The following is a 22863-nucleotide window of genomic DNA, read 5'->3' on the forward strand; positions in this document are numbered from 1 at the left end:
CCTATAGTAGCCGCGTTTTAATGTTCGCCCTAATGTGCTAAGGTGCTTACGAGCAAAATATGTACACTTCTAGTGATAGACAAAATGGGATAAATTCGTTAAGTTCATTAGAGCTGGAGAAATTTTAAAACTTTGAAATTCTAACAGGTTATGATGAACTTTTTGAAGTTAGATTTGACCTAGATATTATGGGACATAATTGATAAATCAGTTATATTTATGTAGACGAGACGATTATGTATCTATAGAATTTTAGCTTGGAATACGGAACTCACTGTCATGCACTTTCCAAACATTTTTGCCCGAAAGTGCGTTGTGAAGAAGTAATTGCGCTCTCTTAGCGCCACTTGCACCATCCCACTAACCCGGGGTTAACCGGTTAAATCGTTAACCTAGTGTCAAATTGTACTGGTAACTATGGTAACGCAAAGGTTTAACGGGTAAACCCCGGGTTAGTGAATGGTGCAAGTGGCCCTAAGTCTGTCATTTCGGGCCCACTTAGAATGCCGTAGCGATAGATATAATTATGTTACATTTGCTCTAGTGAATTGATAAAGCGAGTTAGCTTTTCTCAGCATCGTAGACTAGTAGCGCTACTAGTATTCCTTATTAGAAAAATTCAAGACAAGGCACCGCTCGTAGTGTGACACCGAGATTTAAAATTCAGATAAAAAGTTAGTCTGGCTAAAATAGTTTGTACCTACCTAGTAAACAGAATTATTGAAGGGGCAATATGAGTCACAATAAAATATTTTTCGTTTAAATTAAGAGCATAGTCATTATTATTCCTTAGAACCTAATTCAATTAGAAGTTACTGTTCTATGCGGGTGGTTCCAGAAACTCTAAGCACTAGCTTGTGTCGTTGGATATCGTTAGGATAAGCACTGTTTTCAGTGTACCCATTGACACGGACAACAAACACAAATCGACACATAACATTTAAAACTGACATAAGCAGAATACAACAGTAAGTGCAGTGTATATTGTAATTATTTCTATGAAAACCGAGACACAATATACCTATACATATAGGATTAAGGATAATACATTAGAAAAGAGGCAGGGTTTTTAGACGATAGTGGACGATTTTTTTTTCATACAGGATACTGCACATATTGGTTCGATTGGACCCCACGTCCAGCTTAAACCTTTACTTCAACTTTTAGCTTACGGATTAACACACATACAAGTCTTATCACAGCAACGCAGTATGAGCTTCATACATTAATTCTGCAATTGCCTAAGGACTCTCGACCTACATTAGCAAACATTTAGTTAATTAATCTTATCATTAACTTGTTGAGATCTTATCGATCAATTTTATTGACGGCAGCTGAGATTTTAATCGAGGAATTAATTATTATAACGTGTTGGTACCTAATAGTGATGCAAATTGAGAGTGAAATCAAATGTAGCTTGGCTCTTTGGTGCCTTTCTTTATTGTCATATATAAATAGTTACAAGTAAACAATAACAACTCTGAAAATTAATGAATTCATATTACTTGACGAAAGCTAGTTTACCTGTAAACGTAATTACTTACTAACTAGGTATATAGGTATTATGCAATAACAAAACGATTATTTAATTGAAAGTATTTCGTTTATTACTGTAATTTGAAATACCTACTTATATATATTGAAACACATTTTTATATCAGACGCGTAGAATTATATAAAATATAATATGTACCTATCTATGAAGGATGATTCAAATTATGCTTTAACGACCAAGGCAATAAAGTGCAACGGAATTTTAATTGCACCGCCAGCTACTTTGTGATACTGAATGTACGTAAAGAAAGCATTTAAGCAAAATACCGATAAATTCAGCCAGCCATTTCTAAAACTGTTCGCAAAAAAGAAAAACCTGCCAACATTGGTGGCAGCACCTATTCCCAGCCCTCCATTAGCATCTATCAATTGATATCTCAAGAGTTCACCATAGCAAAATCGTATCTAAAGGAATGGGAACAGTAATATATATTTTATTTCATATTGAGCAAGGGCGCTTTTGGAATCACACACATGCGAAAGACAGAGTTTGCGAAAGCGAAGTCGATCGGCTCACTAGCCTGGAGATCGAACCTTGACACCCCTGTCAATGTCCCGCATCTTATGGCCAAGATAAACCCGTCAACCAGCGGTAATGGCACTAAAAGCATTTGTGAATTGCAATCAAGTATGCGAAATTCATATTTTATTTCGGATAGATTAACTGGACTGGATAAATTGTGAACTTTGTAAAGATAGGTTGGTTTATGGGGGAGAAAGCTTTAGCGTTATGCCTAGAAAGCTATCACTCAATATATTTTTTTAGTATGATTCAAGATCATACACATGTTTATTAGAGATGTCTGCTTAAACGATATTCATTACTAAACTATATTTGGTTTCGCTGTCCCGATGTCTCTTGTATGTAATAAACCCTTCCAAGCTAAATTAGACCGATTCCCATTATGTAAGTTGAGTGATAATGCAATATTATTATCGAGCTGATCTTATGATGGAGACCGGATGTGTCTAATAGAACTTTGTGATAAAATATATAGTCCTCATCGATTACGTATTTTTTAAAACAGATACCTAGTTTTTGTGTCCCGTAAGGAAACAATAGTCTACTTTCTATCCAATGTTACACCAAAAGTCACATGCAAATGCAGTGGTCAAATGTCCGATGTTATGAAACGAAGTTTTAAAAACAGTGGAACGTGGCCCTTTACGCTTAAGTAGAGACTATTGCGTCAGATAACGTTATATCTTATATCCCAGCAATAAAGTCAACATAATTATACATCCTGCTACACGTTCACAACGCAACTTTAGTGAACGTATGCAGTAGGTAATTAAAGGTTTCCTTATTTAAGTAACTTATTTGATAATTGTTTAGTAATTCATGCAATTTGGTTTTCACTTGCGTGCATTTATTTCGGCGCAATTTGTTATGAGCATGAATCAAAATGATAAAGTAGGATTAACAAAAAAAAAACATTTTGCCAGATCAGAGTTAAAAGGCTCAGATAAATACTTAAAATTAAAAATACTTTCGAATTAATTTTAGTGCGACACCTAAATGTCCTTTCCTATCCTAGAAATGTCCATTCCGTTCATGTCCTACATAATAATTGCCGTGCAATAACACCCCAGGTTCAGTTGGGATATAGGTAGGTATAAATACTATTTCGTTGCTCAAACGGTCTCTGCATCTCTTCATTCCATCACCAGTAAAAAAAATACAAAAACTCACGTCGTGCGTAGTATCTCCCCTGTGGAACTTCTCCTCGGTTTCCTTGACACGTTCGACGACGTTTCTGGTGAGGACCTTGCGGTCCTTGCTCTCCCGCACCTTGCCGTCTGGGTTAGCCACCACCCGGGACGACACCAGGACTTTCGCGTCGGCCGGCGCCAGCTCGTTGGAGAAGCCTGCCAATTCTGAAAAAGAAGTCCGGCTTGGCAAGTGGGTTTTCACAAGATATTATTTATAATAAGTATTCTGACCAAGTGTAACGGTGACACGCTAAACTGCCAGTGACAACTTGCAATAAAAAATCATATAATAAACAAGGAGCGCGTAAACTATTAACAGGTTTCGTCGCAACCTATGCGAGCTGGCTGTCTTATAGGCATAGCTTTTTCCTATAAAAATCTACTAACAATTCTCGCATTCTGGTATTGTGCTTTATTCTATAATAAAATAATAATACAGGCTGATTCAAGAGACTTGAGAAATATTTATACTACAGTTTCAGAAAATTATAAGCTAGGTACATTTTCATACCAGTATTACTGAGATTAACATTCATTTTAGGGTTGAAAACAAAGCTTTAATGAAAATGAATGATTGTTTCACTTAAATGCGATGGTGAACGATCCATTAACATTTACTTTGTGTGTGGGAGATTGGTCCTGCTCAAGTGCTCACGTCTCATGAATCACAATGGATAGAAGTCATATTTACCACCAGGCGAAGCTCCGATTGCACCATCCACGCGGTCGCCAAGAGCTGCCTGCTCTTCGCCATTTTGATCTTCAGGTACTCGGTGCTGTAACATATCCAATTATATTCGTTAGTACTTTGTAACATGACGAATCAATCCAAAGTTAGAATAGTACTGGTTTATTTATGACATCTAATTAACGTAAATCTAATAGCTGCTAACGCAAAACAAAATGTGTATTCGTGATACTTTATCATCAGATTGGATTGGAATAGATTTAAATTGTATTAATCCAAACAAAATGATGATTGGATTAATAATCAATTTTAATAATTATTTAAATTTATTACGGAGAAACTTTACACAAATAGATAACAGTAAGTTCAACAAGGCTTTTGTTGAAAGTACTATCTAGACGACAATACATAACATACCTACATAAATTCTTAAATATATAGAAAACATTCATTTAAATGATTGATAAATACTCAATAACATTTTTTATGATAGACTTATGGGTGTTGTTAAACACAAATAAAATATGTTCTTATCAGGATCTGAACCTCTAATTACCACAAGATCTTAACAAATAAATGAACTACCTCTACCTACCATATCCGGCATATCCGCACTTTCTGCCTTCTTACCTCAGATTGCTGGTAATTAGTAGTGTGCGTGTCCTCATTCACGGAGGTGGATATCTTCGGCCCGGAGTCCTTCAAGATCCGCCCGTCCTCCAGCACCAGTTCCCGCTTGACCCTCGTCGCGATCTGCCGCGTCGTCGTGACCTCACTCTTCTTGCGGGTCACCCATTCTTCTGCAATGACAAAATACATTATTATTTGTCAGTTCTAACTTCTTTTCACAAGTCAAGAGATAAAAGTACCTCAATTACGATAATTATACATCAAATAACTTCAGCGTATTTGAGCGTATTTGAGCGTATTAAAGATAAATGTCTTTTATGGTTCTAGAAATTTTAATTACATATTTCACTCACCTTCTTTTGTTGTTGCTATAGTGTCACCCGGCTCGGACTGAAAAAAAGAAATAATATTTTAATAATCAATGCTCACATTAATTTTTAAACTGAGACTATAGGAAATATTTGAGTGTTAATTAATACGACAACGGACTTCAAATATTTCCTCCTAAAAATGCAGATTTTGAATAGAAACAGAATGCCTTACAGCGCCACCTCTTACCGAGTAGCTGAACCTGCCGAACGCGGAATCGTCGCGCTTAGGCGACCGCGCCATAAATTGTAACAGTACACGCGGCCGCCGCTTGATGGTGCCATGATCGCTCAATGAAAAAACTGTCACCATGAAAGTACATGCACTGAGTTCACTTGTTGCGGTATATTTAAAACTTCCGAAAAGTTCTCACACACACAACCGCATAATCCTTGTATTTTCACTAACTATTTTACACATTTTTTACAATAAATAGTTAAGAAAAGTGTCTTTAAATCTATTTCAACCTATAGTAATATTTATTTGCTATAAAATACCTAGGTATCAATAAAAAAATATTTATTAGCACAACGTGCGTGTTACAGGTAAATCGATTGCCGACTAAAGGAAAATCAAGGCTTTGGTTATAATTAGTCAACGGATGGATTAACATTTTCTTTTGGCGTACAATGCTGCACGTAACGCATAGGTATTGGGTATTGGTATGCTGCAGGTGATAAATACTTCCGCTGGGCCAAGCGAACGCTACGGTACAATACGGAATTATTAACATTATTTTACTATATTCATGCTGTCAATACATAACGATCGTTATACATGTTACACTAAGCCTCAAGTATGCACGTTTGATGCACGTATTGCACTGTTATGAATAAATAATTAAATATTATATCTACCTAATCTAGTATAAAACCATTTGAGTAGTAAAATATAATTAGGATTTTTATTTATTTTTTTAGATTAGTAAAAGTACACTAACGTATTTATTTAACTACTAGCTGTGGCCGCGGCTCCGCCCGCGTGTAATTCGGTCCGTGTCAGTAAGCGGCTAATTTCTCTCCATCTCCCCTGGAGGCGGAACTTGAAGTAGGTACAGTTGACATATGGATATGCTAGAGGACTGAAGTCCAGATAAAATATTTTACAATTAGGTACCACTAAATAAAACTACACTCCACAATCAATAGTTTTATTCGCCCTTATTAAAATTTTACACGTGATTTAAACTTAGAGAATATAACCAAACGGAGTGGTCATTAACAGGCGTTCCCCTCTGTCGAAAATAGGCGGCCAATGGTCAACCGACGTTTTATCTGACATGGCTATGTTTACGTTACGTAGGTACACATTTGATGTGCCCCTCCCCCGCAAAAAACGCCAGACTATTTTGTACCGAAAATTATAGACATGGCGTCTCCGTTTGTTATATTCTCTAAGGATTTAAACGACAGAGTAGTAGGTGAATATCGGACGATACAGTAAGGTGAGTAAGGTATACGCGCGCGAGCGAAAGCGAAGCGGCCTGCCAGAGCGCCACTTACCGTGGTCTTCTTCAGACTCCTGAGGAAGACCACGTGCCCCTTGTAACCTCAATGCGTTGCGAAACTTTCGCGAATGATTCGATTTTTTTCGTGAAGGCATGGTAATGCGTATAAAATGCGAGTCCCAAATCGTTTGACTCCGCAAACGACCAGTCGGCCGGATTAAGATACTTTGATGCCCTAAGTATTTCTAGACCATGGTGCCCCCTCTCCCTAGGGTCATCAAGATTACATTGAATTTTTTTGGTAAATTGAGTGACGTTCATTGCTGCATTTCAGCTGAGAATGGAAATCAGTCACATCATTTTATCACGAAAATTGACAGTGCCGCAGCAGTAACGTTGCAACAGAGTACCTAATGCTGCTGCAGGCGCCACCCAAATGTCACCTTTATTATTAACATTTAAGAATGTTATTGAAAACGCGAGCGAAGCGAGCGCGAAAATTTTACGATATAAAAACGCAATTTGATAGACAGTTGTACATTTTTACTTTTAGTATGGAAATCAGTCACATCATTTTATCACGAAAATTTACAGTGCTGCAGCAGTAACGTTGCAACAGAGTAATGCTGCTGCAGTGACCATCCGAATGTCACCTTTATCATATATTAGAAAGTTATTGAAAACGCGAGCGAAGCGAGCGCGACAATTTTTCGATATAAAAAAACGCAATTCGATAGACAGTTGTACATTTTTACTTTTAGTATTGATATCAGTCACATCATTATATCACGGAAATTGAATGTCACCTTTAACACACGTTAGAAAGTAATTGAAAACGCGAGCGAAGCGAGCGCGAAAATTTTTCGATATAAAAAACGCATTTTGATAGACAGTTGTACATTTTTACTTTTAGTATGGAAATCAGTCACATCATTTTATCACGAAAATTGACAGTGCCGCAGCAGTAACGTTGCAACAGATCCGAGTACCTAATGCTGCTGCAGGCACCACCCGAATGTCACCTTTATCATAAACATCTGAGAATGATATTGAAAACGCGAGCTAAGCGAGCGCGAAATTTTTTCGATAATTTTTGGTGCTCCCTAGACATGGTGCCCTAAGCAAGTGCTTATTTTGCTTAAAAGGGTTAATCCGGCACTGCAAATGACAGAGGACAATGTTTTTTTTTTCAAAGTACCCACCTTCGTGGCCATTATTAAGTGCTTTAGGAGGCGATACGTACGAATATGGATTTGATATGGATGCGATATAATTACGATTAGGTATAATTCATGACGGAGAAAATAAATAATTTTAAATAATTTTATGCAATTATACGCGTGTTGATATGTGTGTTTATTTTACCACTACGTAACTATGTAAACCCATTTTTAGTTTTCTTGGTTACTTAATGTTGACTCAGCTCCCCAAAAGATAGCACTGTGCAATGAGGGGCAATTAATTTACTGTCGTTTAATTTTGTTGTATTATTAAATCCGTACGATTGATTGAAATTTTATAAGAGGGGTCTTCTAAACTTAGAGTTAATTTGGCAAAATCCTTCCTCGGTGGCTTATTTATGTCACATCGTATTAAATTCAGCGCCAACTGTTAGTTTACCAGGGTACTCTATAGTGTTAGCACATATTTGAAAAAAGTTTGCCCCTCCTTCGTAAGTAGCGCCATACGATTCAGGGGCAAACTTAAGTCAATCGATTGTTGTGGCTACCCCCCGTTTTAGGGGTTGAATTTTTATTAACCTGGCCGGTGATTTTCTCGACGGATTAGTAAAGTTTTCATCAAAATCCGTTCAGCCGTTTTCACGTGATGCGCGTTCAAATAAACAGACAAACAGATAAACAGATAAACAGACAAACAGACAAAAATTCTAAAAACTGTTGGAACGTGTTCTGTTATCAATTCTAAGTATCCCCAGCCAACTTTTTTTCAAATATCTTCCATGTACAGACTTTCGACCCTCTTCAGCTTTATTATATGTATAGATTTAATGGAATTACACAGATATACCTACTGGGTAATGTTATTAAAACTTTAATAAAAAAAATCAATTATAAGATAGCTGTGATTAGCAACGAGAAATAATCAACAATCTGACACCAAACACGTAAGTAGACATTATTTATCATGAACGTACTTTTATACGTTATGTTACGGTGTTTTCATTCCGTTTTATTTTGTTTATTAACCGACTTCAATTTCATAGAAGGAGGAGGTTCTGTATTCGGTTGTGGCCATTTTTTTTTTTTTTTTTCTATGTACGTTCACCGATTACTCCGACATCCGTAGTCCGATTTGAGTAATTCTTTTTTTGTTTGAAAGGAGCTACCTCCGAGTTGGTCCCATTTTAATTTGGTTCTGTTCTGATGATGGGATCCATGAGGAATTGAGGGAACTCCTCAATTTTTAAAGGCACATGCATGGTGTTTTGGGCGTTTTCTTAAGCAACTCGAGCATTTTCTCCCGAAAACCACTAATTTGATGAAGTAGACCTGATGATGATGATTATTTTGATGATAATGATGATGATTTCTTTAAATGTAAGTATGTTCACCGATTACTCCGGCACCTGTGATCTGATTTGAGTAATTCTTTTTTTGTTTGGAAGAAGTTACCTCCACGGTGTTTCCGTATTATTTTTGGTTCTGGTCTGATGATGGAATCCATGAGGAATTGAGGGAACTCCTCAATTTTTAAAGGCACGTGTTAAGTGATTTCGGGGTTTTCTAAAGTAACTCGAGCATTTGCTTCCGAAAACCACCAATTTGATGTACTGCAACTGTAGCCTTACCACGAGTTTGACATTGACATATTCGCTAACGTCTTATGCATCTAAATGTAACTTTTTATGCATCTCGCTCACACTAAGGTTAGTACGAGCGAGATGCATAGGAAGTAAGTTAAACACATGCTAGCGAATATATCAATGTCAAACTCGTGGTAAGCTGGTAAGGCTATTACTGATCGGGGGTTAGGGTTAGGAGTTAAGGGGTCAGAGATTAATAACGGGTCGGGGAATGGCGGTTGAAGGGTTGCTGGTTCAGGATCGAGGGGTTCCTGGATCAGGGGTTGATGTGCTGTGAGGTTGAGTGATCGGGGGGCTGAGGGATTGGGTCAGTGGCGGGGCGGGCGGATGGATTTAGTTGACAGGAATTATAATTTCCCAGACGGACTCGAGAAAATTCCTGGTTCAGGGTCGAGGGGTTCCTGGATCAGGGGTTGATGCGCTGTGAGGTTGAGTGATCGGGGCGTTGAGGGATTGGGCCAGTGGCGGGGCGGAGGATGGATTTAGTGTAGTAGTGACAGGAATTATAATTTCCCAGACGGACTCGAGAAAATTCCTGATTACATACATATTTATTAAAGTAATAGGTACACGAATTTAGTGTTAAACATGATCTTGTTTTTCATTCATGCGTCGCGCTCTTAACAACGCGTTAAAACTAAAAATGGAAAAATAAAAACTTTTTACAAAAAAAAGCAAACCGACTTCAAAAAGGATGAAATAAAATTTTATCCTTTTTGAAGTCTATGCGTTACCAACTGATATGTTTGAAGTCGGTGCCAAGCCAAGTAGTAACAATACCAGTCAAAATAATCAGCTTTATGGCTATAAATCCCATTAGAACTGCACTAATAACTATTACAAATGTGTAAGTAATTTTGTCTGCCTCTTTGTCGCCTTTTCAAGGCTAAACAACTGAACCGCTTTAGGTGAAATTTGGCAAGAAGGTAAATTTCTTAAATTGTTTTATATTTTGAAATGAAGTCCTCTGGATAAGGGACGGGAAATTACTCAGTCCCAATCTCACACTTGCGTGCTATAGACTGTTCGAGCATTAGTAAGAAATGCTCTTTAAAAAATACGACGAAAAAAAATGCATTGGATTTCCACTAATGTGCCGACAAACATGGTACAGACTGCGCCAAGAAGGTTTGATCGTGTGTTCTGAGGTGTGTTCTTAAGCCTCCTCCACACTCGTGCGCGAATCGCGGCGCAAAGTCGCGAACGCGAATGTGGAGTCCTGAACGCAGACCTGCGAAATCGACTCCACACTCGCGTTCGCGGCTTCGCCCGCGATTCACGCGCATAGTCTGGAGGGGGCTTTAGATACAATCGACGTCAAAGATATATTTACACTTTTGCACCTTACTCCTTTGTAATAAGGCGAAAAGTGTAAACATATTTTTAACGTCGACTGTACCTACAGAAAGTACGTTCATTGTCGTCGTGTAAGGCAATCCAACGTAGGTACATCCTTATCGAATCGCACCAAAATCATGGTATGCTTCAAAATTTGGCTTGGCACCGACTTCAAACATATCAGTTGGTAACGCATAGACTTCAAAAAGGATAAAATTTTATTTCATCCTTTTTGAAGTCGGTTTGCTTTTTTTTGTAAAAAGTTTTTATTGTATTACCATATACAGAACTTCGGGAAGTTTCCCTAGATAAAGTCGTAACAAGGAAAATGATAAATAAAATTATGAAAGGTACGCAACCACAGTTTATGAAGCCGAGCGCCTCCCCAGTCACTTCCATTGATAAACGACGCGGAAAGTTTTTCCATCTACGGAGCTAAAGGAAACGAAGAAAATATACTACGTGACTAGCAAATGTAGTGAATACCGGATCTAATTAAAATGATAATTGTTTTGTCTTTGCTGAGGTATGCGCGTGACTGAACTATACGATTTTGCAGGGTTACATTTTCAGTACAAATCGTGTAAAATTGAAACGATGCGGGTAGTGTTATTTCATTGTTCAAATATCAATAATTTGGTGTCATAAAATTATAATAGAACGTGATTTACGTTATTACATTTTGGTACTACCAAGTACGTACACCTACCTAAGTAATTTTTCGTCGTCTTATATTTACCATAAATTTCATTCTGGCATATTTTTTATTACAGGATCTTTGTATTCGTTAAATTAGGCAGGTTACAAGCGAAAATATACGTGCGTTTTTTTTTGGCGTTTCCCCAAAAGTGCGGACGATAGGCAGGAGTATATTGGGCTTCTTTGCTGATTTTCCGTTACTTTTTCTATAAGTAAGTACGTCGGTAACTTTTATGGTAAAATAGTCCAAGTATATGGAAGTACATTCAACCCTTTACAAGCGAACTGCACTTGTCACCACAAAGGCCGTGCCCTTGTCGAGGTGCACCGCGGTGCAGCAAGGCCGGCTGCATTGTGATGCACCCAGCACCAGGTCACGGCTGTGGGTGCACCGGAATCAACAAGTGATTCACAGACTCATTTGTAATGTCACATATGTTAGACATCATTTGTAAACTGCATGTAACGTTGATAGTTATCAACTACTAATCACATTGATGATGCTCTGTTTTGATCAGTCTGCCGCAAAGGACGGGGACATTTTGATGTACAGATGTAAATTGATGTACAGTCAACTGTAAAAATATGGGTGTAGCAAACTTATTCAAAAATATGTCCCATAGCTCTTAATTCGCTGACATAAGAGCTATGGGACATATTTTTGAGATGATTTGTGCACCCATATTTTTACAGTTGACTGTACAGTCTGCGCACAAGCTCTAAGTACTTTTAGATTGACCCCTTGGCCCTTAAGCCACGACTCGCACTGCACGGTGCGCCCAACCAACCCTTTTTGCAGCCGGAAAACATTCGGTTCAAAATCGTTTTTAGTATGAGTTACGGTTGCGTCTTTTCTGTGGCCATCGTAAAATAAACGGACTTTAAAGCCTATTTTTCTTACTTATGTTCTTAGTTAAAATCTCAGCAAGTTAAAATCTTCTACTTCTTACAAGTTGTATGATAAAAGTCTTAGAAAAATGTATGCGAAAAGTAAACTTTCGTCATGTTCATAGAAGATTCCGTTTTTCCCTCACATTTTCCTTTCAGAGCTTGTGCGCAGACTGTACATGGTACCGAGTATGTAGATAGGTACCTACTACATGTTTATGTGTTCCTAAAACGTATGTGGACAGTTGTGACGTTATAGCCTAGTCTAATCTGCTTTACTGAAGGCGTATAACGAACGCTATTCTTATTCGACTAAATTCAGCAGCATAATTATGAAACCAAAACAATTTGAAAATTACAATGAGATGACATGACATATTTGTGATCATCTCGTAGTTGCATTTGATTGTCCTTACTTTAGTGCTGGCATACAATTATTGTAATGGCCGTCAATGTCAGAACGGTCACACCAGCTAAAAATAAGGTAAAAAATCCGCCTCTAGATTATTTATTACACTAACCTATACCTATGTCTGTAGAATATAGTCTTTTTAACTGTAATTCTGAGTTCCTGCTCAAACGTGTATTTAATTGAGAGTTAGTAATATGAAATTGAATAATCTTAATCCGGGTAGTAAGGGTAACTTTAATCGATAAAACGTGTGGCTTACGCCATAATGCAGTAAATGTCAAAAAAATAAAACCACGACTGTAAATAAAATAGGCCTTCGGTATACAACTTTAAGGATTAGTAACTATTTTTATTAACAAAACTAATTAGCATGTAGGAATTTATTGAAATTTGTGAGAAAGTCCTATTTATGATAACTTATCGTTTATCCTTTTTATTTTGCACGTTAGTATTGAGTTAAGGGTCAACTTTACATTCAATGTCCTAAATAAATAGCTACATTTCCCAATGGGTGGGAAATTGTATTAAATTATTTAAGACATTAAAACGAATATAAATAGTTATGTTATGTTGCTCCTCGTCTGTATGCTTAAAAGAGCTAAAGCCCGTTAGTGCAAAAAGAAACGAGCATGACATGACTTCTAAACATTATGGCGGATATTTTCACCGTCATGACCGTCCCATGGTGCAGTAAGGGCCACCCCACACTAGCGTCTCTCGAGCGTCGGCAACTCGGCATCTACTCAACTCTATAGTTGGGAAGCCGACGATGCTAAATGTGTAGTTACTCGAGCGTTGTACAGACCTATTGGAATCGAAATGTTAGATGATAAGAAGAAAAAAGTTATATAGAGTTTTTTTTTTCCAGCGAGCCGGTGGAGGGTTAAAAAATCGTTAAGCAGTTTGTGGGTTTGGTCGTTTTTGTCCACGTTAATGCTATATTTTTCTATAACTTAATATAACACTTATTTGTAGGCATTTTCTTAATCTGACGAACACAAGTTTGACGCCTAATTTTTACATCGTAACCGCATCGTAACCGATTAAGGAAATGCGTGCAAATAATTATCAGATTTAGTAATAGCACAAATTATAGCGTTAATTTGGACTAATATGACCAACTCCACAATCTACCTAACAATTTGTTGAACCCCCCACCAGCCAAGGGCTCAACATAGATGGCTAAAAGAGGTAAAGGTAGACTACACGGGGTAGCAAGATATCACTCATATCTTAATCTGACGCGCTCGAGTAAACACAAAATTCCCCTCTTGGGCTCCCCTACTACTATGGCTGCTGCTCGACGCAACTGCGCAGCAACGCTAGTTTCCATAGCGCTGACTAGACGCCGACGCTCGAAAGACCCTAGTGTGGGGTGGCTAACTAGTGCGAGTAGCTAGGCTCGACGAAACAAGCCTAGGACCTTGCATTCATGCATTAAACACCAGCGCTCGCGGCTATCAGAAACTATCTCCATTGGCCATCAATATTGGACACTATTAGGGTTGCCAGTATTACAACTCCAGTTTCGGAACTTTTAATAAATATTATATTGCAAATGCTCAAAAAATTATTAAATATTAAATTTAACCTACCTGGCAACTGATAAATAGCAATTTATACTATTGTAGGATTTCTGAACGCATTATATACCTACGCTGATAGAGATAGACCAAGAAAAGTCTGCAACGATTTTGGTAGTGTTATTTTAAAAGTTAAATTTCTATGAAATTATGACGTTCATGACTATCAAAATCGTTGCAGACTTGTCTTGGTCTAACTTTAGTTGGGTATAAGCAATGAAATTAATGACAGATTACCTAAACGAATCGGCAACGCGCATATAAAACCCCGGAGGTGCAGGCGTCTATAGGCTATAGTGATCGCTTAACATCAAACGGGTCGTACGATGTAACCAGTAGCATTTTATATGGAGAAAATAATCTGCCCTACTAAGCCAAAGAGCGCTATCTCAAAAGCGCTATTCGGCTAGGGTCAATTGCAACATTCACCAACCGGGCTTAACCGGTTAAACCTGGAGTTACCATGGTTACCAGTAAAATTTGACACTGGCTTAATGGTTTAACCAGTTAACCCCGTAAACAAGCCTGGCAGCCATGAGTCGAACAAAAAAGATACCCTCGCATGTACCAATTACTAACCAATTAAATCTAAAGCTTATGTTAAGACCATTAGGGTCCAATCTTAGTTTATTCTGTGTTTGAATCATTAGTTTAAATCTAAATGCAACTGTGTATTATTGAACATTGTCATAAGTGCTTGCTTATTGTGTAACTTATAATTTTTAAGTTAACTATTTATAAGTAGTCTTATAAGTGAAATTCCTGTAATTTCTTAGACAAAAATAAAGTTTCTATAAACCGAACCCCGGGTTAGTGGGATGGTGCAAGTGGCGCTTAGGAGGGCATAATTTAATGCAATATTGAACAGTAACTTTGCCAAATGTTTCAATTAACCACACCCGATACGTGACAACCCTACGTCTCCCGTTGAAACAATGAAGTGTTTTAGGCCGGAGTTCGCGTACAATACAATATTTAGACGGCACTAATGGGGAGTATCGCCTTGTGGCACACAATACCTTCTATCGGCACATCTCGACGTGTACCGCCGTGTTATTTTGGATTCCCATTGCTGACGGACCGTAGGCGAGTCCATTTAACCCTTTACCCTGGTAATGTGGTGGTACCCTTAGCCTGCTAAGGGATATACTCGAATATTTCCCACATTCGGCACAAACATGTGTTCTGTTTTCGATGAGTCAGTGATATTCGATTGTCATTTTTGGAATGTCAGCCTGGTAAAGGGTTAATTTTGTATAAATATGTAAAATATGGTGGGTTAATAAAGGCTGTTTAGAATTATTTGGGTCGCTTTCCTCGAGCCTTCACGCTTACTTACTTCGTTACTTCGAGCCGACACGAATACGCGACCTTTCAATTGAATACTTAAAGAAAAATGCAAAATTATTGGCACTGAAAAAATTCAGTAATAGGCACTAACTATTGTAGAAACTTTTGTAGTCATAAAATTAACACTTAATCAAATTGTATGTACTTATATTTTTTTTAAATCATTTATTTACATACAATATATACACAGTTATATTTTATAACTATGCATGCGTAATTGGAGAGCCACTTAGGATCTATTGCATTAAACCACCTGTCACCGTTAAACCATTCGCTAAGAGTTTTTGTTTGGAAAATTTCGTTCCGTTCGTTTCGTTCCGATCGGTCCGCTAATTGTGGTTGGTACAACTGGCCCTTAAACTAGTGTATAGTCTCCTAAGGCCAAGCCGTATAAGTGAAAAATCCAAAATTTTCCACTGAAATTTGAATCTATAGTGTAGGAAATAGTGTTGATTATGCGTTGTTTGAAAATGGAATGAAACAAAGCAATAAGCGACTCTTTTCCAAATGAATATGATTGAAATTTCATCGAACTGAAGAAGTGCTATAGGTAGGACTTTGGGCCGTAGTGCAAGGCCTGAGTGGACGCTCGAAGCGGAGCGTTCGGCGGGGCGTGCAGCGTGGCGTCGGGCTCACAAGTGATATGAGCAGCGTGCACTAAGGCCGCTCCTATACGTTTGCATTTGTTTAACATAAACGCCGCACGCCCCGCCCCGCTGCACGCTCAACTAGAGCGTCCACTCGGGCCTTACACTAGGAGGATAGTTGAGCGTTGGATTCAACTCTGGTCAGCAGTCGGAATGTAGCTGTCTACCAGGGCGGCCGCAATAGATCACAAGTTTGACAACACACGTAAACTGTCTTTTTGCGGCCGGCCTTATCGGTGGACGGGCGATCAATGAACACGTAGTGGTATAGTTTCCTTTAAGGAAAACTACTGTCAATGTTCTTATCAGCTGAACGCCTAGTTTACACGAGTTAAGTCTTCTACTTAGGCCCACTTGCACCATTCCACTAACCTGAGGATAAGCGGTTAAACCGTTAACCCAGTGTCAAATTGTTCTGGTAACCATGGTTACTGCAGTTTTAACCGGTTAACCCGGGTTAGTGGAATGGTGCAAGTGGACCTTACACATTTAGTGTAGGTAAGTAGGTATATGTAACAGTTCTGAATGATTCACGGTTAGTTTCACTAGACTTAGGGTCGGTTGCACCAAACTGTTCGTATCGTTAAAGAGTTCGCTAAATTTTTATGTATGGAAAGTTTCATAGAAAAGTGCCGGGGCGCGCCGGCTGACGTTGATCAGTCTGTCAAGTGTGGTTGGTGCAACTCTCCCTTATATCGACTGGGTTATGAACCGATGTTACCCGTGAACAAGATGCATGTAACTGCGTCGAAATATCGGGAGCTCGAAAACATAACAAAAGGTAATCACGGTTCATATCCCGGTCGATATAAGTCTAGGTAAGTATATGTAGGTAGTTGTTACTTTTAGTACAAATATAATCAGCGCATAAGTATGTTTAATATCTCAATACTTGCAATATCACGAGCACCACTGCTATCACACGCCAAGCCGTCTAGGTTCTGGACCCCAGTATTTATGCGAAATTACACGTACTTACTCAAGCAGAATTATTATAGTCATAGTAAATTAAATACCTGAATATATTTGCAGCCTCGGCTCTACTTCCGCTTTCAATTTTTTTTTTTAAGTAAAAGCTTATAATATTATTTATTCGCCAAACAGCTCCTAGGCCGACTTCATACTCATTTGTGAAACTGGCCCGAAAGGTCGCACCAAATAAAGGCAGGGCCAAAAGCGGGAGGCGAACGAAATTAAAATTATGGCACCACCTTGACTCCGCCAAAATGTCGATGAACGATCTTTTATTGAATTATGGTTAATGACATTGGGTGCGCCTTACAGGGAAACTGACGAATTGCATCAGGTCACGGATCAAATTCCTTTGATTAGAAAATTCAATTGTTCTAACATTTAAAGTTCTTTTTACATCACGTTTAGTCTTTTTTAGGGTTCCGTACCTCGAACGGAAAAAACGGAACCCTTAAAAATAGTTCTTTACCTATAGATGACAGGGAAACCTATTAGAAATGTGCAGTCAAGCGTGGGTCGGACTTAATTACTTAGTTTTTGATCCGACTCCTATGGGTTTTTTTTTAAGACATTTCATTCACATTCCGCATAAAAAAAGACATTGTTTAGAATTGGGTAATGTAGGGAACCCTTGGAACGCGACTCCGACTCGCACTTGACGGTTTTTTTTGGCCGTGACGCGGGTTTACCTTTATATCAATAAGTTTGAAAAAAAAACTTTTACTCTAATATTAGAAGCACAGAAACAACCAGATATTAAGTAGCAATTTATTTCACTGCTAATTAAGTTCTATTTTAAATCAATGCGATAAAAACCTAAGTTCTACTGAAGTAAGCTAATAGCTGCGCTTGAAATCGAGAGTGATGCATTGACATCACGCAAAGCGGGCGTTAAAATACCGTAGAACGTTAGAAGAATGTTCGAACCATTTGTAGCGTTTGAAATCGAGAGTTAAGCACTAATAGTAAAAACAAGCTCAGGCTTCTTTAAGACTAAAACTTCGCTTGGGCTGCGATTATCCTGTTTACCCATCTACAAAATTGAACATACCCAAAGTAACCAAAAAAACTTGTTATTTAAAGTTTATTTTTTTATAAAATAGGATTAATAATTAGACATATTTATTTACCCAGGTTTTAAAATTGTAAAAAACGTGTAAATTGTTATTTTGTATCGTAGATACACGACGATAGTAGTTTTACATATCGCTAAAGAAAGCTCTTGTTCCTCACAGAATCAAAACAAAAAAAGGCTTGCCACACTTAGAATCAGAGATCTATTAGGAAATTATGAGTTTTATATTAAAAGAAAGTTCAATATCAAACAATTTAAAAAATAAACTAAAACGCCAAATTAGAACAAATAATCTTAATAACGCTAAATAACAAATAATCAAAGTAATTACAATTTTAATGCATTTAAAAAATTGCAGTATTGCATCCTGGTACCTACTAATGCCCTCATAGAATGATTGAACCATTTGTGGCGTATGAAATCGAGAGTGGCGCAGAGCCGGCGCTGGCGCATTGTAAGCAAAGTGGCCCGCTGACCGGCCTGACCCTTCAGCAAGGCCGTTCACTTGTTCGGGATGCTTTGTCCAACGTAAACAATACTACTAGTAACATTCTTGTGTTTCTTGAAGGATTGCTAATACACTACACTACAATACACTACACCACACTACACTACACACACAATACACTACACTACACACACAGTACACTAGTAAAATTTATGACAAGTCTTATGTCATCATCATCATCTTCCTCGCGTTGTCCTGGCATTTTCCCACGGCTCATGGGAGCCTGGGGTCCGCTTGGCAACTAATCACAAGAATTGGCGTAGGCACTAGTTTTTACGAAAGCGACTGCCATCTGACCTTCCAACCCAGAGAGTAAACTAGGCCTTATTGGGATTAGTCCGGTTTCCTCGCTATGTTTTCCTTCACCGAAAAGCGACTGGTAAATATAAAAGCTATTCATTAAAAAAAATTGCCCTTTTTATCAATTTGAATCGCAAAGTTATAAATGCATTTATTGAACTAGGTACCTTCCGTAAACGTTATTCGGTCATTCTCATCAGAATACCTAATTACGCTAATTCAGTTACGCATTGTAATTGTAAGCGTGAAATCTAATCCCAAATCGGAATTAAACACGCATTGATGTTCCAATTGCATGCGAGGGGTTATCCACGCAAATTAGCAAACAGTCAATTTCAAATATTTAAACCTTATCACCATGCATTAAGGACACAAACAGCACGGCAATGCATCGCTGCATAATTTAGCGTATTGAAATTACGTGATCATTATTTAATGTACAATTTATGTAAAAGGTTGTAACCCCTTTGAATGTTCGATAACGATACATCATTTTATGTCAAGAGACGTTGAAGCTTTGTTTAACCGACGTAACCATTTACAGGAATGATTTAAACATGCGTAAGTTATTACGTGTAGTTCTGTTTATTGTTTTTCGTGGCTTGTTTAACATAAATGAGGTAAGGATGCGTATGCCTACACTAGGACCGTTACGCCGATCGTGGTTATGCAATGCGCCGTGTGCCTGCTACACTGCCACATCTAAAAAAACCGTTTTTTCGAGAAATCGCGTCTCAAAGTTGTGAGAGTATAGTTCAGGGTGTTTAATAGGATCTTACTCCTTTAGTTTTAGGTCTATGAATTTAAAATTTAGCTTTTTTTACTCGGAATGATATAACCCTCCTTATGACCACGCCACTTTTTAAAACAAATGTATATTTTTTAAGACACAAGGCCCGAAAGACAGGTATTTAGAGTTGTGGCCGTAATGCAGACACGTTTTTTAAAGATTTTGGGATGCGGCCAAATTTAATCACAAAATTATTGGATAAAGGTTACCATGCAAATATAAATAAAAACACCAAAATAGTTAAAATCCCTTTATTTTATCAACTTTGATAGGAACAAGATCACTGTACGCGATAATATGTGTAACTAGCTTATAATCAGCAACATTATCTAATTATTATTTTGTAGGACGCAACTCAAAAGCTTCATTTAAAACGTGTGCTATATAGCCACAACTCAAAAGGGCCGTCAGGTTCACGTGCGAACGCCGCGGGAGCAGGAGGCGGCAGACTGGCAAGTGGCTGTATTGCAGGGAATCGTCTGACAATTTATGGTCAAATCCATAAGGCCACTTGTGAGAAAAAGGCTCTTAAAGACCTTTTATGCTATGGCTCTCGAAATAAGGTCGTAAATTGAACAATTTTGAATACGAATCTGCAATAATCCAGAATATTAAAATTTTTGAATTGTGGCCGTATAGCAGGCACACGGCGAATGGACCTATATTGCTTTGACTACTACAAATACTGCTCTACTTTTGTAATAAGTACCTATTTAGGAATATTGACTATTATTATGAACAGTGTTATTTACATAAAACCTAGTTGTAAAGGACTTTAACTATACCTACGTGCATGTGTAGGCTGAACATTTATTTTTATTGCAGATACCAACGTACGGTAGAGTTAGCAACATTTGAAGCGTGACAACAAACTCAAATACGGTTTTTAGTTTGAATAAAAAAGGGAAATTTCTATTGTTTTAAAACTGGTGGTTCAGCTTCAAGAGTAAAAGAGTAAAAGTGATGATGATGATGTTTTCGCAGACGTATCCGTTGACGGCTACATCCTGACAAATTTAAAAACCGGACAAATGCGAGTCGGACTCGCCCATCGAGGGTTTCGTACTTTTAGTATTTGTTGTTATAGCAGCAACAGAAATACGTCATCTGTGAAAATTCCTACTGCCTAGCTATCACGGTTCATGAGATTACAGCCTGGTGACAGACAGACGGACAGACAGACATTGGAGTTTTAGTAATAGGGTCCCGTTTTTACCCTTTGGGTGCGGAACCCTAAAAATAGTTTAATTATTACGTGCATGGGCGCGAGCCAGGCTCGCAAATCCAAATTTGGTTTTGAAAGTTCGCCAACACGAAACACAGTACGAGTAGAGTAGAGTAGGGCTTGGGCCGAGTTTTTCGGAGCTGATGTTTGGCGTCAAATCCGACTTGAAGATCTCATGCTTTAAAGTTATCAAACCCGTAATGACAGTAGTTCGCCACTCCTAGCTCCTCCCACGACTCGCATGACATTAGCAAGTGGCAACATAACAGCAGCAGGTACAATCACCTTGGTCTGAGGATCGCCTGTCCGTGAGTCACTGTGGCCTGAAACGCGATACGCCGGCCACTTACAATAACACTGCCTTGACTGATTTGTGCGATAGCCGTCGTACGTTACTTAATAGTCAATACAATTATGCCATGCTTGTGTAATAAAGGGATCTTTACCATTTTCCGCAAAGCGTTTTGTCGTTATCATAGAGCAAACACTTTAGAGACAATAGATCTCTACTTGAAGCATGACATGCTTAGGTGCTTTTTATAAGAATTACGAGTTTTTGTAATTCTGGCTCTGACATCCTAATTTGTAATGCATTATTATTGTTGTAATTGTTTTATTATATTTTTTGTTGATTTTATTGTGTACCATATAATTGTATTTGCATGCATTTAAGTGTGCGTTTTGCCAATAAAGAAACTGACTGATCGATTGATTGATCAATGAAAATTATTTTTATACTTCTCAGTTAGTTAAACAATTCAGTTTTCTTAGAAAGGCATAAATGTGTGTGCTAGTATGTAGGTAAGTACCTAACCGTGAGCCCGTTCCAACAATGCCAAACAAGCCTAATAAATATACAATGAATACGTCAAGCATCGTTTGTCGAATTTAAAATATTTTACACCTTGAAAACGCGGCGACGTCAACAATACTTTTTGCGTGGAAATCATACAATTTTTATATTCCTATTAATTGAAATTATTGATCATATTTTTTTTATTGATTGTTTTTATGTGACACCTACTTCTTTTATTGTTTGGAAAGACGTAGACAATAGATAAGTAGGTATCTATTGTCCACGGCTTGTTTATAACACAGAGTGTATTGGTTTTTTTTTTCTATTTTGTCATTTTATTCTATATTTATTAAAACTATCAAACAATAATTACAATAGAGTTAGACCAAAAAAAGTCTGCAAAGATTTTGATAGCATACGCAGTGCAAGTGTTATAATTTTATAGAAGTTTGACGTTTAAAATGACACTTGCACTGCGTGTGCTTTCAAAATCGTTGCAGACTTATCTTGGTCTAACTCTATAACTATTAACTGTTTAACGATTTGAAACATCTGTCAAAGATATTTATTTAAATCCAAAGGTTACCAACTCTTTTAATATTTATAACTAGATAGCTATTTAAATCCATGTATATTCTAAGCAAAGGTTGCAGATCTAATAAAAAGTTGAGCAGGTATACAAACTTAGAATATTGTAACATCTCACAAGGGGTCTTTCAGCTTCTGCTTTAACTACACATTTCACCTAACAGTGCCGATGGTGTAGAAATGCGGCAGTAGTATGGTATTTACATGAACGGCGCTCCCACGGCGCAGCAAGGTGAACCGGCTATTCTTAAATCGTCGCACTTGCCCGCGCGCTGACGCAACAGCTGATCGATACCGCGTTAACATCCTTAATGCCATTTAAGCATTGTTTTATCAGAGTTGTAAACATTTACGTACTTAGTTTTATTTTTACGGAGCGTCCGATTTATTTTTTATATTAGGACGATAGTAAATAGGTACTTCCGTTGATAAAAACCGTAAGCGAACACCTGTCCAAGGACGGTTGC

At 37.8% G+C, this 22863-nt stretch overlaps 2 protein-coding genes across 4 annotated transcripts in view; one reads left to right on the top strand and one right to left on the bottom strand.

Annotated features, from left to right (window-relative positions):
* Window positions 1-22863, top strand: part of LOC134796016 (fibrosin-1-like protein) — a 323185-nt gene that overhangs the window by 159072 nt on the left and 141250 nt on the right. The gene's annotated exons all lie outside the window — the stretch shown is intronic.
* The window catches only part of LOC134796019 (serine/arginine repetitive matrix protein 1), a 214925-nt gene that overhangs the window by 88951 nt on the left and 103111 nt on the right, over window positions 1-22863 (bottom strand). For 2 of the 3 annotated variants that reach the window (XM_063767930.1, XM_063767929.1), the window contains exons 3-6: window positions 4939-4975; window positions 4586-4755; window positions 3959-4043; window positions 3248-3432 (exon numbers count right to left, since the gene is read on the bottom strand). In XM_063767930.1, the coding sequence (XP_063624000.1) occupies window positions 3248-3432; window positions 3959-4043; window positions 4586-4755; window positions 4939-4975 (477 nt within the window). Of the gene's footprint in view, window positions 1-3247; window positions 3433-3958; window positions 4044-4585; window positions 4756-4938; window positions 4976-5143; window positions 5390-22863 lie in introns of those variants that run through there. The other variant, XM_063767928.1, reaches the window with a different exon arrangement.

Source organism: Cydia splendana, chromosome 13 (assembly GCF_910591565.1).
Source record: "Cydia splendana chromosome 13, ilCydSple1.2, whole genome shotgun sequence".
Classification (NCBI taxonomy): domain Eukaryota; kingdom Metazoa; phylum Arthropoda; class Insecta; order Lepidoptera; family Tortricidae; genus Cydia; species Cydia splendana.